Source organism: Rhipicephalus microplus, unplaced genomic scaffold (assembly GCF_043290135.1).
Source record: "Rhipicephalus microplus isolate Deutch F79 unplaced genomic scaffold, USDA_Rmic scaffold_12, whole genome shotgun sequence".
Taxonomy (NCBI): domain Eukaryota; kingdom Metazoa; phylum Arthropoda; class Arachnida; order Ixodida; family Ixodidae; genus Rhipicephalus; species Rhipicephalus microplus.
In genome coordinates, this window is record NW_027464585.1 from 58977414 (window position 1) to 58994210 (window position 16797).

The 16797-nt window shown below is 39.4% G+C and overlaps 2 protein-coding genes across 2 annotated transcripts; both read left to right on the forward strand.

Moving 5' to 3' along the window:
• Nucleotides 1-3528: 3528 nt before the first annotated feature.
• Nucleotides 3529-8988, forward strand: LOC119173529 (uncharacterized; the record flags this gene model as incomplete). Its single annotated transcript, XM_075882314.1, has 2 exons — nt 3529-4763; nt 8763-8988. Coding segments are annotated over 2 exons (1461 nt in total), but the record flags the coding sequence as incomplete, so codon positions are not given.
• On the forward strand, nt 8989-10678 carry LOC142783734 (uncharacterized; the record flags this gene model as incomplete). The annotated part of the gene is made up of 2 exons (XM_075882315.1): nt 8989-10223; nt 10639-10678. Coding segments are annotated over 2 exons (1275 nt in total), but the record flags the coding sequence as incomplete, so codon positions are not given.
• Nucleotides 10679-16797: the final 6119 nt, after the last annotated feature.

The window sequence follows — 16797 nt, forward strand, 5'->3', positions numbered from 1 at the left end:
TTAGGTTAGGTCAGGTAAGGTTAGGTTAGGTTGGGTTGCGTTGGGTTAGGTTGGGTCAGGTTAGGTTAGGTTGGGTTAGGTTAGTTTAGGTTAGGTTAGGTTAGGTTAGGTTAAGTTGGGTTGGGTTAGGTTAGGTTAGGTTAGGTAAGGTTAGGTTAGGTTAGGTTAAGGTATGAACCGTCGTAAAACCGCATTAAACAATGTCACTTAGTGAGATGCAGTGTTTTTCACCTTTACAAGTTGGGAACTGTGATATCTAATGTGAAAGCGCTTGAAACCGTCGTAATGTTGTAGAAAGCAATGTAAAGTAGCGAGTAAAACGTTTTCTAACGATAGAAGTGCGAAGGTCATGTTAGGTTGAGTTATGTTAGTTTAAGCTAGGTAGCGTCGTGAAACCACCAAAAACGACGTCATCTAACGAGATAGTGTTGTTTTATTGCGAGTACGAAACTGCGATAGGTAAAATGTTGTGAAAGCACACAAAACGGCATGAACAAGCCAAATACTGCGTGTTGTACCGTTACAAGTGCGAAAGTGCTATGTTGTGACATTCTCGGTAAAGCGCATGCAAGTATCGTGAAACCTTAAAGAACGATGTCATTTAGCGAGATACAGCGTTCTGTACTGTAATAAGTTGGTGAGAAACTGTGAGGTCAAGCAAATATCGTAATTGTGAACGAAACAGTGTAATTGAGCGTCTTTAGATACAAGTGCGAATGTTAGGTTAGGTTGACATATCAACCGTCGTAAAACCGCATTAAACAATGTCACTTAGTGAGATGTAGTGTTTTTCAACATTACAAGTCGGGAACTACGATATCTAATGTGAAAGCGCATGAAACCGTCGTAATCTTGTAGAAAACATTGTAAAGTGGCGAGTAAAACGTTTTCTAACGATAGAAGTGCGAAGGTTAGGTTAGGTTAGGTTAGTTTAAGCTAGGTAGCGTCGTGAAACTACCAAAAACGACGTCATCTAACGAGATAGTGTTGTTTTATAGCGAGTATTAAACTGCGATAGGTGAAATGTTGTGAAAGCACACAAACGGCATGAACAAGCCAAATACTGCGTGTTCTAACGTTACAAGTGCGAAACTGCTATATTGTGATATTCTTGTTAAATCGCATGCAAGCATCGTGAAACCTTAAAGAACAATGTCATTTAGCGAGATACAGCGTTCTGTACTGCAATAAGTTGGTGAAAAACTGTGAGGTTATGCAAATATCGTAATTGTGAACAAAACAGTGTAATAGAGCGTTTTTAGATACAAGTGCGAATGTTAGGTTAGGTTAAGGTATGAACCGTCGTAAAACCGCATTAAACAATGTCAATTACTGAGATGCAGTGTTTTTCACCATTAAAAGTGGGGAACTGCGATATTTAATGTGAAAGCGCTTGCAACCGTCGTTAGGTTAGGTTAGGTTAGGTTAGGTTAGGTTTGGTTAGGTTAGGTTAGGTTAGGTTAGGTTAGGTTAGATTAGGTTAGGTTGGGTTGAGTTGGGTTAGGTTAGGTTAGGTTAGGTTAGGTTAGGTTGGGTTAGGTTAGGTTAGGTTAGGTTAGGTTACGTTAGGTTAGGTTACGTTAGGTTAGGTTAGGTTAGGTTACGTTAGGTTAGGTTACGTTAGGTTATGTTAGGTTAGGTTAGGTTACGTTAGGTTAGGTTAGGTCAGGTAAGGTTAGGTTACGTTAGAATAGGTTAGGTTAGGTTACGTTAGGTTATGTTAGGTTAGGTTAGGTTACGTTAGGTTAGGTTAGGTCAGGTAAGGTTAGGTTAGGTTGGGTTGCGTTGGGTTAGGTTGGGTCAGGTTAGGTTAGGTTGGGTTAGGTTAGTTTAGGTTAGGTTAGGTTAGGTTAGGTTAAGTTGGGTTGGGTTAGGTTAGGTTAGGTTAGGTAAGGTTAGGTTAGGTTAGGTTAAGGTATGAACCGTCGTAAAACCGCATTAAACAATGTCACTTAGTGAGATGCAGTGTTTTTCACCTTTACAAGTTGGGAACTGTGATATCTAATGTGAAAGCGCTTGAAACCGTCGTAATGTTGTAGAAAGCAATGTAAAGTAGCGAGTAAAACGTTTTCTAACGATAGAAGTGCGAAGGTCATGTTAGGTTGAGTTATGTTAGTTTAAGCTAGGTAGCGTCGTGAAACCACCAGAAACGACGTCATCTAACGAGATAGTGTTGTTTTATTGCGAGTACGAAACTGCGATAGGTAAAATGTTGTGAAAGCACACAAAACGGCATGAACAAGCCAAATACTGCGTGTTGTACCGTTACAAGTGCGAAAGTGCTATGTTGTGACATTCTCGGTAAAGCGCATGCAAGTATCGTGAAACCTTAAAGAACGATGTCATTTAGCGAGATACAGAGTTCTGTACTGTAATAAGTTGGTGAGAAACTGTGAGGTCAAGCAAATATCGTAATTGTGAACGAAACAGTGTAATTGAGCGTCTTTAGATACAAGTGCGAATGTTAGGTTAGGTTGACATATCAACCGTCGTAAAACCGCATTAAACAATGTCACTTAGTGAGATGTAGTGTTTTTCAACATTACAAGTCGGGAACTACGATATCTAATGTGAAAGCGCATGAAACCGTCGTAATCTTGTAGAAAACATTGTAAAGTGGCGAGTAAAACGTTTTCTAACGATAGAAGTGCGAAGGTTAGGTTAGGTTAGGTTAGTTTAAGCTAGGTAGCGTCGTGAAACTACCAAAAACGACGTCATCTAACGAGATAGTGTTGTTTTATAGCGAGTATTAAACTGCGATAGGTGAAATGTTGTGAAAGCACACAAACGGCATGAACAAGCCAAATACTGCGTGTTCTAACGTTACAAGTGCGAAACTGCTATATTGTGATATTCTTGTTAAATCGCATGCAAGCATCGTGAAACCTTAAAGAACAATGTCATTTAGCGAGATACAGCGTTCTGTACTGCAATAAGTTGGTGAAAAACTGTGAGGTTATGCAAATGGACGACGTGATTACTAAAACTAATGTAATTGAAAAGCGCCTTACTACACTAGAGGAAACAGAAAAGAAGTTCGCTGATAAACTAGACGACTTAGAAAACAGAAGCCGGAGAACAAACTTGGTATTCTTTGGAATACCAGATAGTCATCCAAAGGAAACTTGGGAAGAATCCGAAAATCTAGTTAAGTCTGTCTGTACGGATGTACTAAAGCTGGAAAATATAGCAATAGAAAGGGCTCATCGTCTCGGGGCCTACAAAACAGAAAGAATTCGTCCAATAATTGCTAGCTTTTCAGGATCGAAATCAAGAGAATCTGTTCTGCGAAATGCATACAGATTCAAGGGGACGTCATACAGCGTATCAGAAGACTTCAGCAAGGCAGTTCAAGAAAAACGCCGGCAGCTTTGGAAGTACAGTAAAGAAAAACAGCTCGACAAGAAAAATCGTGTACATTTAAGTTACGATAAGCTGGTAATCAATGGACAAGCATTTGCCTGGGATACTGACATGCACCAACCAGTTCCTCTTCGGGCGCATGCTCAGATATTGGGGCGGAAATGACATGATCATTCTAGCTTAAAAACAAATGGGAAATATACCATCACAAAAAGCTTTACACCAGTATTGTTGGTGGTCAATTGTCGAAGCCTAAAAAACAAAACTGATGAGTTTACAATCTTACTTGAAACGGTGAAAGCGCAAATCGTTATGGGTACCGAATCATGGCTTGACGACACAGTATTGGATGTAGAAATATTTCCGCCAGGTTTTACAGTGTACCGTAAAGATAGAAACAGGCATGGTGGTGGCGTGTTTCTTTTAATTTCAAGTAGCCTTGCCAGCGAAGAAGTTGTTTTTGATAATGAAACTGAATCAGTATGGTGCCGCGTCCAATTTCCCCAGGGAAACAACATCGTTTTTGGATCGTTTTACCGCCCACCTGACCACAACAATGAATCTTTGATTCAACTTTCCGACATACTATCACAAATATCTCACTGCGTAATACTGGGAGGGGATTTTAATCTGCCCGATATGAAATGGGATTCCGACTGTGTAGCCCCACAAAAAAATCGAAATTGTTCTGCCTTTTCAGAACTAATGAGTGTCTATGGGCTACAACAATATGTGAACGAACCAACTCGGATTAACGCTTTACTAGATCTTTTACTAAGCAATGACGAAAATGTTATTGTTCACACAAACGTATGTCCAGGAATTAGTGATCATAGTTGCGTTGTTGCAGAGTTAAACGTTTCTAGAATACCTGCGTGTAAGCAAACCCCTCGAAATGTTTTCATGTACGACAGAGGGGACTTTAATGCCATTTCCGAAGAGCTGGTCTTGTATTATCCCACTTTTTTATGCATATCGGAGTCATGCGGCATGGATGAATTGTGGCAAATTTTCCGTGACAAGGTTACAGAGCTGGTGAATATGTACGTACCTCAGAGGTGTCTAAGATGCAGAAAGAGGCACAAACCCTGGTTCAACTCTGAGATACGCAAACTTGTTAGAAAAGCAGCGAGTGCCCATAAAAAGTTTCTTAAAAAGAGAACAGCACTAAATAAAACAAAGCTCAAAAGTGTAAACAAAGAGCTTAAGTTAAAACTAAAACAGGCAAAGCGTGTCTTCTTTGACAAGCTAAACACAGACTTGAAGTGTAATCCAAAATTCTTTTGGAAGTATGTCAAGAGCAACAGAAAAGACGACACAGCTATCCCTGACCTTTTAACCCAGGAAAAAACTATAACGGATGACCTGGAGAAAGCTGAAGCATTTAACGCCTATTTTCAGTCAGTGTTTTCAAAAAGAACTGAACACTCTCCAATGCTACCTTCAAAAAATATTGGTAATGAAATGGCGGAAATTGAAATCGATTACGCTGGTTTGGATAGTCTGCTGCGTACTCTGGACACCTCTAAGGCTACAGGGCCTGACGGTATATCATCTCATGTACTTAAAAAGTGTCACGTTATTATTGCACAATATTTATGCATAATGTACAAGTTGTCTCTAGACACCGGCGTTATTCCAAGGGATTGGAAAACAGCCAATGTGGTTCCTGTACATAAGGCAGGAAGCAAAAAACATGTACAAAATTACCGTCCCATATCCTTAATTTCAACCTGTTGCAAATTATTAGAACATGTTATTTATAGCGCATTGTTCAAATATCTCGAATCTACTCATTTCTTTGCCCGCTCCCAGCATGGATTTCGGCAAGGTCGTTCATGCGTCACGCAACTAACTGAATTTCAGCATGACGTACTGACTGCGCTTGACCGTAACAACATTGTTGATGCATTATTTCTCGATTTTCGCAAGGCATTTGATACGGTCCCACATAATCTGTTAGATATTAAACTGGCTTCACTGAATATTAATGCTAAGCTGCAAACCTGGCTACGGAATTACTTAAGTGGTCGTAAACAGTGTGTTGTTTTAAATTCTAAAACGTCTTCATACGTAAACGTGACTTCAGGCGTGCCACAAGGTAGCGTTCTAGGTCCGCTGTTATTTTTGGTTTATATAAATGATATAGCATATAACATAAAATCTTGCATAAAATTATTTGCAGACGATTGCATCATCTACCGTCACATTACTTCAATCACAGACACTGAATTATTGCAAGATGACTTAAACACGGTAACACATTGGTGCTCCACGTGGAATATGTGCTTAAATATCTCGAAGTGCAACCACATCAGCTTTGCAAAGAACATTTCAAAAATCCAGTGCACATACAGTATTAATGGCGAGGCAGTCAAAAAGGTGCCCGAGTGTAAATATTTAGGAATTTACTTGACAGAATCGTTCCATTGGAACAGACACATAGACCAAATGATCTCAAAGGCTAGTAGAACGTTGTTTTTTATTCGTAGAAACTTTCACTGTGCAACAAAAGAAGTGAAAGAAACTCTTTACTTCCTTCTTGTCAGGTCTATACTTGAATATGCTTGTGTTATCTGGGACCCGGCTCAAAAGTATCTTGCAAAAACAATAGAAAAAGTCCAAAACCAGGCAGCCCGTTTCGTCAGCAACAACTACGACCCATTCGCTAGTATGTCAGAAATAAAGGCCATATTAGGCTGGGATACTCTAAAATCTAGAAGACGGAAACTTCGATTAAAACTTCTGCATAGCATATATTATAACCTAACAGGAATTAATAAGTCTGAATACCTACTAGCACCAACATATTGTTCCACAAGATGCCAACACTCACATAAAATACAAGAATACGCGTACAAAACCACTACTTTTGCCAACTCCTTCTTTTTAAAAACAATTAGAGACTGGAATGAACTTCCCGAAGGTATAGTGAACTTGAGTGACAACAGCGCTTTTTTCTCATCGTTGTGAAATTGTGACATATGTACTTCTCTTTTGGTACCTGTTGTCATGTGCAATATTGTACTAAATTTTTTTTTTTATGTTGTTATAATTGAATTTTTTCACTATGTTTGGCGTCTTATCGCAGAAATGTTTCCTATGACTTCTTATGTATACCCCCCTGCAGTAATGCCACTACGGCGTTGCAGGAACTATGTAAATAAATAAAATAAATAAAAATATCGTAATTGTGAACAAAACAGTGTAATAGAGCGTTTTTAGATACAAGTGCGAATGTTAGGTTAGGTTAAGGTATGAACCGTCGTAAAACCGCATTAAACAATGTCAATTACTGAGATGCAGTGTTTTTCACCATTAAAAGTGGGGAACTGCGATATTTATTGTGAAAGCGCTTGCAACCGTCGTTAGGTTAGGTTAGGTTAGGTTAGGTTAGGTTAGGTTTGGTTAGGTTAGGTTAGGTTAGGTTAGATTAGGTTAGGTTGGGTTGAGTTGGGTTAGGTTAGGTTAGGTTAGGTTAGGTTGGGTTAGGTTAGGTCAGGTTAGGTTAGGTTACGTTAGGTTAGGTTACGTTAGGTTAGGTTAGGTTAGGTTACGTTACGTTAGGTTAGGTTAGGTAAGGATAATTTGGTTAGGTTCGGTAAGGTTAGGTTAGGTTAGGTTAGGTTGGGTTGGGTGTTGTTGGGTAGGGTTGGGTTGGGTTAGGTTGGGTTAGGTTAGGTTAGGTTACGTTAGGTTAGGTTAGGTTAGGTTACGTTAGGTTATGTTAGGTTAGGTTAGGTTACGTTAGGTTAGGTTAGGTCAGGTAAGGTTAGGTTACGTTAGAATAGGTTAGGTTAGGTTACGTTAGGTTATGTTAGGTTAGGTTAGGTTACGTTAGGTTAGGTTAGGTCAGGTAAGGTTAGGTTAGGTTGGGTTGCGTTGGGTTAGGTTGGGTCAGGTTAGGTTAGGTTGGGTTAGGTTAGTTTAGGTTAGGTTAGGTTAGGTTAGGTTAAGTTGGGTTGGGTTAGGTTAGGTTAGGTTAGGTAAGGTTAGGTTAGGTTAGGTTAAGGTATGAACCGTCGTAAAACCGCATTAAACAATGTCACTTAGTGAGATGCAGTGTTTTTCACCTTTACAAGTTGGGAACTGTGATATCTAATGTGAAAGCGCTTGAAACCGTCGTAATGTTGTAGAAAGCAATGTAAAGTAGCGAGTAAAACGTTTTCTAACGATAGAAGTGCGAAGGTCATGTTAGGTTGAGTTATGTTAGTTTAAGCTAGGTAGCGTCGTGAAACCACCAGAAACGACGTCATCTAACGAGATAGTGTTGTTTTATTGCGAGTACGAAACTGCGATAGGTAAAATGTTGTGAAAGCACACAAAACGGCATGAACAAGCCAAATACTGCGTGTTGTACCGTTACAAGTGCGAAAGTGCTATGTTGTGACATTCTCGGTAAAGCGCATGCAAGTATCGTGAAACCTTAAAGAACGCTGTCATTTAGCGAGATACAGCGTTCTGTACTGTAATAAGTTGGTGAGAAACTGTGAGGTCAAGCAAATATCGTAATTGTGAACGAAACAGTGTAATTGAGCGTCTTTAGATACAAGTGCGAATGTTAGGTTAGGTTGACATATCAACCGTCGTAAAACCGCATTAAACAATGTCACTTAGTGAGATGTAGTGTTTTTCAACATTACAAGTCGGGAACTACGATATCTAATGTGAAAGCGCATGAAACCGTCGTAATCTTGTAGAAAACATTGTAAAGTGGCGAGTAAAACGTTTTCTAACGATAGAAGTGCGAAGGTTAGGTTAGGTTAGGTTAGTTTAAGCTAGGTAGCGTCGTGAAACTACCAAAAACGACGTCATCTAACGAGATAGTGTTGTTTTATAGCGAGTATTAAACTGCGATAGGTGAAATGTTGTGAAAGCACACAAACGGCATGAACAAGCCAAATACTGCGTGTTCTAACGTTACAAGTGCGAAACTGCTATATTGTGATATTCTTGTTAAATCGCATGCAAGCATCGTGAAACCTTAAAGAACAATGTCATTTAGCGAGATACAGCGTTCTGTACTGCAATAAGTTGGTGAAAAACTGTGAGGTTATGCAAATGGACGACGTGATTACTAAAACTAATGTAATTGAAAAGCGCCTTACTACACTAGAGGAAACAGAAAAGAAGTTCGCTGATAAACTAGACGACTTAGAAAACAGAAGCCGGAGAACAAACTTGGTATTCTTTGGAATACCAGATAGTCATCCAAAGGAAACTTGGGAAGAATCCGAAAATCTAGTTAAGTCTGTCTGTACGGATGTACTAAAGCTGGAAAATATAGCAATAGAAAGGGCTCATCGTCTCGGGGCCTACAAAACAGAAAGAATTCGTCCAATAATTGCTAGCTTTTCAGGATCGAAATCAAGAGAATCTGTTCTGCGAAATGCATACAGATTCAAGGGGACGTCATACAGCGTATCAGAAGACTTCAGCAAGGCAGTTCAAGAAAAACGCCGGCAGCTTTGGAAGTACAGTAAAGAAAAACAGCTCGACAAGAAAAATCGTGTACATTTAAGTTACGATAAGCTGGTAATCAATGGACAAGCATTTGCCTGGGATACTGACATGCACCAACCAGTTCCTCTTCGGGCGCATGCTCAGATATTGGGGCGGAAATGACATGATCATTCTAGCTTAAAAACAAATGGGAAATATACCATCACAAAAAGCTTTACACCAGTATTGTTGGTGGTCAATTGTCGAAGCCTAAAAAACAAAACTGATGAGTTTACAATCTTACTTGAAACGGTGAAAGCGCAAATCGTTATGGGTACCGAATCATGGCTTGACGACACAGTATTGGATGTAGAAATATTTCCGCCAGGTTTTACAGTGTACCGTAAAGATAGAAACAGGCATGGTGGTGGCGTGTTTCTTTTAATTTCAAGTAGCCTTGCCAGCGAAGAAGTTGTTTTTGATAATGAAACTGAATCAGTATGGTGCCGCGTCCAATTTCCCCAGGGAAACAACATCGTTTTTGGATCGTTTTACCGCCCACCTGACCACAACAATGAATCTTTGATTCAACTTTCCGACATACTATCACAAATATCTCACTGCGTAATACTGGGAGGGGATTTTAATCTGCCCGATATGAAATGGGATTCCGACTGTGTAGCCCCACAAAAAAATCGAAATTGTTCTGCCTTTTCAGAACTAATGAGTGTCTATGGGCTACAACAATATGTGAACGAACCAACTCGGATTAACGCTTTACTAGATCTTTTACTAAGCAATGACGAAAATGTTATTGTTCACACAAACGTATGTCCAGGAATTAGTGATCATAGTTGCGTTGTTGCAGAGTTAAACGTTTCTAGAATACCTGCGTGTAAGCAAACCCCTCGAAATGTTTTCATGTACGACAGAGGGGACTTTAATGCCATTTCCGAAGAGCTGGTCTTGTATTATCCCACTTTTTTATGCATATCGGAGTCATGCGGCATGGATGAATTGTGGCAAATTTTCCGTGACAAGGTTACAGAGCTGGTGAATATGTACGTACCTCAGAGGTGTCTAAGATGCAGAAAGAGGCACAAACCCTGGTTCAACTCTGAGATACGCAAACTTGTTAGAAAAGCAGCGAGTGCCCATAAAAAGTTTCTTAAAAAGAGAACAGCACTAAATAAAACAAAGCTCAAAAGTGTAAACAAAGAGCTTAAGTTAAAACTAAAACAGGCAAAGCGTGTCTTCTTTGACAAGCTAAACACAGACTTGAAGTGTAATCCAAAATTCTTTTGGAAGTATGTCAAGAGCAACAGAAAAGACGACACAGCTATCCCTGACCTTTTAACCCAGGAAAAAACTATAACGGATGACCTGGAGAAAGCTGAAGCATTTAACGCCTATTTTCAGTCAGTGTTTTCAAAAAGAACTGAACACTCTCCAATGCTACCTTCAAAAAATATTGGTAATGAAATGGCGGAAATTGAAATCGATTACGCTGGTTTGGATAGTCTGCTGCGTACTCTGGACACCTCTAAGGCTACAGGGCCTGACGGTATATCATCTCATGTACTTAAAAAGTGTCACGTTATTATTGCACAATATTTATGCATAATGTACAAGTTGTCTCTAGACACCGGCGTTATTCCAAGGGATTGGAAAACAGCCAATGTGGTTCCTGTACATAAGGCAGGAAGCAAAAAACATGTACAAAATTACCGTCCCATATCCTTAATTTCAACCTGTTGCAAATTATTAGAACATGTTATTTATAGCGCATTGTTCAAATATCTCGAATCTACTCATTTCTTTGCCCGCTCCCAGCATGGATTTCGGCAAGGTCGTTCATGCGTCACGCAACTAACTGAATTTCAGCATGACGTACTGACTGCGCTTGACCGTAACAACATTGTTGATGCATTATTTCTCGATTTTCGCAAGGCATTTGATACGGTCCCACATAATCTGTTAGATATTAAACTGGCTTCACTGAATATTAATGCTAAGCTGCAAACCTGGCTACGGAATTACTTAAGTGGTCGTAAACAGTGTGTTGTTTTAAATTCTAAAACGTCTTCATACGTAAACGTGACTTCAGGCGTGCCACAAGGTAGCGTTCTAGGTCCGCTGTTATTTTTGGTTTATATAAATGATATAGCATATAACATAAAATCTTGCATAAAATTATTTGCAGACGATTGCATCATCTACCGTCACATTACTTCAATCACAGACACTGAATTATTGCAAGATGACTTAAACACGGTAACACATTGGTGCTCCACGTGGAATATGTGCTTAAATATCTCGAAGTGCAACCACATCAGCTTTGCAAAGAACATTTCAAAAATCCAGTGCACATACAGTATTAATGGCGAGGCAGTCAAAAAGGTGCCCGAGTGTAAATATTTAGGAATTTACTTGACAGAATCGTTCCATTGGAACAGACACATAGACCAAATGATCTCAAAGGCTAGTAGAACGTTGTTTTTTATTCGTAGAAACTTTCACTGTGCAACAAAAGAAGTGAAAGAAACTCTTTACTTCCTTCTTGTCAGGTCTATACTTGAATATGCTTGTGTTATCTGGGACCCGGCTCAAAAGTATCTTGCAAAAACAATAGAAAAAGTCCAAAACCAGGCAGCCCGTTTCGTCAGCAACAACTACGACCCATTCGCTAGTATGTCAGAAATAAAGGCCATATTAGGCTGGGATACTCTAAAATCTAGAAGACGGAAACTTCGATTAAAACTTCTGCATAGCATATATTATAACCTAACAGGAATTAATAAGTCTGAATACCTACTAGCACCAACATATCGTTCCACAAGATGCCAACACTCACATAAAATACAAGAATACGCGTACAAAACCACTACTTTTGCCAACTCCTTCTTTTTAAAAACAATTAGAGACTGGAATGAACTTCCCGAAGGTATAGTGAACTTGAGTGACAACAGCGCTTTTTTCTCATCGTTGTGAAATTGTGACATATGTACTTCTCTTTTGGTACCTGTTGTCATGTGCAATATTGTACTAAATTTTTTTTTTTTTATGTTGTTATAATTGAATTTTTTCACTATGTTTGGCGTCTTATCGCAGAAATGTTTCCTATGACTTCTTATGTATACCCCCCTGCAGTAATGCCACTACGGCGTTGCAGGAACTATGTAAATAAATAAAATAAATAAAAATATCGTAATTGTGAACAAAACAGTGTAATAGAGCGTTTTTAGATACAAGTGCGAATGTTAGGTTAGGTTAAGGTATGAACCGTCGTAAAACCGCATTAAACAATGTCAATTACTGAGATGCAGTGTTTTTCACCATTAAAAGTGGGGAACTGCGATATTTATTGTGAAAGCGCTTGCAACCGTCGTTAGGTTAGGTTAGGTTAGGTTAGGTTAGGTTAGGTTTGGTTAGGTTAGGTTAGGTTAGGTTAGATTAGGTTAGGTTGGGTTGAGTTGGGTTAGGTTAGGTTAGGTTAGGTTAGGTTGGGTTAGGTTAGGTTAGGTTAGGTTAGGTTACGTTAGGTTAGGTTACGTTAGGTTAGGTTAGGTTAGGTTACGTTACGTTAGGTTAGGTTAGGTAAGGATAATTTGGTTAGGTTCGGTAAGGTTAGGTTAGGTTAGGTTAGGTTGGGTTGGGTGTTGTTGGGTAGGGTTGGGTTGGGTTAGGTTGGGTTAGGTTAGGTTAGGTTACGTTAGGTTAGGTTAGGTTAGGTTACGTTAGGTTATGTTAGGTTAGGTTAGGTTAGGTTACGTTAGGTTAGGTTAGGTCAGGTAAGGTTAGGTTACATTAGAATAGGTTAGGTTAGGTTACGTTAGGTTAGGTTAAGTTAGGTTAGGTTAGGTTTGGTTAGGTTAGGTTAGCTTAGGTTAGGTTGGGTTGGGTTGGGTTAGGTTGGGTCAGGTTAGGTTAGGTTGGGTTAGGTTAGTTTAGGTTAGGTTAGGTTAGGTTAGCTTAAGTTGGGTTGGGTTAGGTTAGGTTAGGTTAGGTAAGGTTAGGTTAGGTTAGGTTAGGTTAAGGTATGAACCGTCGTAAAACCGCATTAAACAATGTCACTTAGTGAGATGCAGTGTTTTTCACCTTTACAAGTTGGGAACTGTGATATCTAATGTGAAAGCGCTTGAAACCGTCGTAATGTTGTAGAAAGCAATGTAAAGTAGCGAGTAAAACGTTTTCTAAAGATAGAAGTGCGAAGGTCATGTTAGGTTGAGTTATGTTAGTTTAAGCTAGGTAGCGTCGTGAAACCACCAAAAACGACGTCATCTAACGAGATAGTGTTGTTTTATTGCGAGTACGAAACTGCGATAGGTAAAATGTTGTGAAAGCACACAAAACGGCATGAACAAGCCAAATACTGCGTGTTGTACCGTTACAAGTGCGAAAGTGCTATGTTGTGACATTCTCGGTAAAGCGCATGCAAGTATCGTGAAACATTAAAGAACGATGTCATTTAGCGAGATACAGCGTTCTGTACTGTAATAAGTTGGTGAGAAACTGTGAGGTCAAGCAAATATCGTAATTGTGAACGAAACAGTGTAATTGAGCGTCTTTAGATACAAGTGCGAATGTTAGGTTAGGTTGACATATCAACCGTCGTAAAACCGCATTAAACAATGTCACTTAGTGAGATGTAGTGTTTTTCAACATTACAAGTCGGGAACTACGATATCTAATGTGAAAGCGCATGAAACCGTCGTAATCTTGTAGAAAACATTGTAAAGTGGCGAGTAAAACGTTTTCTAACGATAGAAGTGCGAAGGTTAGGTTAGGTTAGGTTAGTTTAAGCTAGGTAGCGTCGTGAAACTACCAAAAACGACGTCATCTAACGAGATAGTGTTGTTTTGTAGCGAGTATTAAACTGCGATAGGTGAAATGTTGTGAAAGCACACAAAACGGCATGAACAAGCCAAATACTGCGTGTTCTACCGTTACAAGTGCGAAACTGCTATATTGTGATATTCTCGTTAAATCGCATGCAAGCGTCGTGAAACCTTAAAGAACAATGTCATTTAGCGAGATACAGCGTTCTGTACTGCAATAAGTTGGTGAAAAACTGTGAGGTTATGCAAATATCGTAATTGTGAACAAAACAGTGTAATAGAGCGTTTTTAGATACAAGTGCGAATGTTAGGTTAGGTTAAGATATGAACCGTCGTAAAACCGCATTAAACAATGTCAATTACTGAGATGCAGTGTTTTTCACCATTAAAAGTGGGGAACTGCGATATTTAATGTGAAAGCGCTTGCAACCGTCGTTAGGTTAGGTTAGGTTAGGTTAGGTTAGGTTAGGTTAGGTTTGGTTAGGTTAGGTTAGGTTAGGTTAGGTTAGATTAGGTTAGGTTGGGTTGAGTTGGGTTAGGTTAGGTTAGGTTAGGTTAGGTTGGGTTAGGTTAGGTTAGGTTAGGTTAGGTTACGTTAGGTTAGGTTACGTTAGGTTAGGTTAGGTTAGGTTACGTTACGTTAGGTTAGGTTAGGTAAGGATAATTTGGTTAGGTTAGGTAAGGTTAGGTTAGGTTGGGTTGGGTGTTGTTGGGTTGGGTTGGGTTGGGTTAGGTTGGGTTAGGTTAGGTTAGGTTACGTTAGGTTAGGTTAGGTTAGGTTACGTTAGGTTATGTTAGGTTAGGTTAGGTTACGTTAGGTTAGGTTAGGTCAGGTAAGGTTAGGTTACGTTAGAATAGGTTAGGTTAGGTTACGTTAGGTTAGGTTAAGTTAGGTTAGGTTAGGTTTGGTTAGGTTAGGTTAGGTTAGCTTAGGTTGGGTTAGGTTAGGTTAGGTTAGGTTAGGTTGGGTTAGGTTAGTTTAGGTTAGGTTAGGTTAGGTTAGGTTAAGTTGGGTTGGGTTAGGTTAGGTTAGGTTAGGTAAGGTTAGGTTAGGTTACGTTAGGTTAGGTTAAGGTATGAACCGTCGTAAAACCGCATTAAACAATGTCACTTAGTGAGATGCAGTGTTTTTCACCTTTACAAGTTGGGAACTGTGATATCTAATGTGAAAGTGCTTGAAACCGTCGTAATGTTGTAGAAAGCAATGTAAAGTAGCGAGTAAAACGTTTTCTAACGATAGAAGTGCGAAGGTCATGTTAGGTTGAGTTATGTTAGTTTAAGCTAGGTAGCGTCGTGAAACTACCAAAAACAACGTCATCTAACGAGATAGAGTTGTTTTATTGCGAGTACGAAACTGCGATAGGTGAAATGTTGTGAAAGCACACAAAACGGCATGAACAAGCCAAATACTGCGTGTTGTACCGTTACAAGTGCGAAACTGCTATGTTGTGATATTCTCGTTAAAGCGCATGCAAGCATCGTGAAACCTTAAAGAACGATGTCATTTAGCGAGATACAGCGTTCTGTACTGCAATAAGTTGGTGAAAAACTGTGAGGTTATGCAAATATCCTAATTGTGAACGAAACAGTGTAATAGAGCGTTTTTTAATACAAGTGCGAATGTTAGGTTAGGTTAAGATATGAACCGTCGTAAAACCGCATTAAACAATGTCACTCAGTGAGATGCAGTGTTTTTCACCATTACAAGTTGGGAACTGCGATATCTAATGTGAAAGCACTTGCAAACGTCGTTAGGTTAGGTTAGGTTAGGTTAGGTTACGTTAGGTTAGGTTTGGTTAGGTTAGGTTAGGTTAGGTTAGGTTATGTTAGGTTAGGTTGGGTTAGGTTAGGTTAGGTTACGTTAGGTTAAGGTATGAACCGTCGTAAAACCGCAATAAACAATGTCACTTAGTGAGATGCAGTGTTTTTCACCTTTACAAGTTGGGAACTGCGATATCTAATGTGAAAGCGCTTGAAACCGTCGTAATGTTGTAGAAAGCAATGTAAAGTAGCGAGTAAAACGTTTTCTAACGATAGAAGTGCGAAGGTTATGTTAGGTTGAGTTATGTTAGTTTAAGCTAGGTAGCGTCGTGAAACCACCAAAAACGACGTCGTCTAACGAGATAGTGTTGTTTTATTGCGAGTACGAAACTGCGATAGGTAAAATGTTGTGAAAGCACACAAAACGGCATGAACAAGCCAAATACTGCGTGTTGTACCGTTACAAGTGCGAAAGTGCTATGTTGTGACATTCTCGGTAAAGTGCATGCAAGTATCGTGAAACCTTAAAGAACGATGTCATTTAGCGAGATACAGCGTTCTGTACTGTAATAAGTTGGTGAGAAACTGTGAGGTTAAGCAAATATCGTAATTGTGAACGAAACAGTGTAATTGAGCGTCTTTAGATACAAGTGCGAATGTTAGGTTAGGTTGACATATCAACCGTCGTAAAACCGCATTAAACAATGTCACTTAGTGAGATGTAGTGTTTTTCAACATTACAAGTCGGGAACTACGATATCTAATGTGAAAGCGCATGAAACCGTCGTAATCTTGTAGAAAACATTGTAAAATGGCGAGTAAAACGTTTTCTAACGATAGAAGTGCGAAGGTTAGGTTAGGTTAGGTTAGTTTAAGGTAGGTAGCGTCGTGAAACTACCAAAAACGACGTCATCTAACGAGATAGTGTTGTTTTATAGCGAGTATTAAACTGCGATAGGTGAAATGTTGTGAAAGCACACAAAACGGCATGAACAAGCCAAATACTGCGTGTTCTACCGTTACAAGTGCGAAACTGCTATATTGTGATATTCTCGTTAAATCGCATGCAAGCATCGTGAAACCTTAAAGAACAATGTCATTTAGCGAGATACAGCGTTCTGTACTGCAATAAGTTGGTGAAAAACTGTGAGGTTATGCAAATATCGTAATTGTGAACAAAACAGTGTAATAGAGCGTTTTTAGATACAAGTGCGAATGTTAGGTTAGGTTAAGATATGAACCGTCGTAAAACCGCATTAAACAATGTCAATTACTGAGATGCAGTGTTTTTCACCATTAAAAGTGGGGAACTGCGATATTTAATGTGAAAGCGCTTGCAACCGTCGTTAGGTTAGGTTAGGTTAGGTTAGGTTAGGTTAGGTTTGGTTAGGTT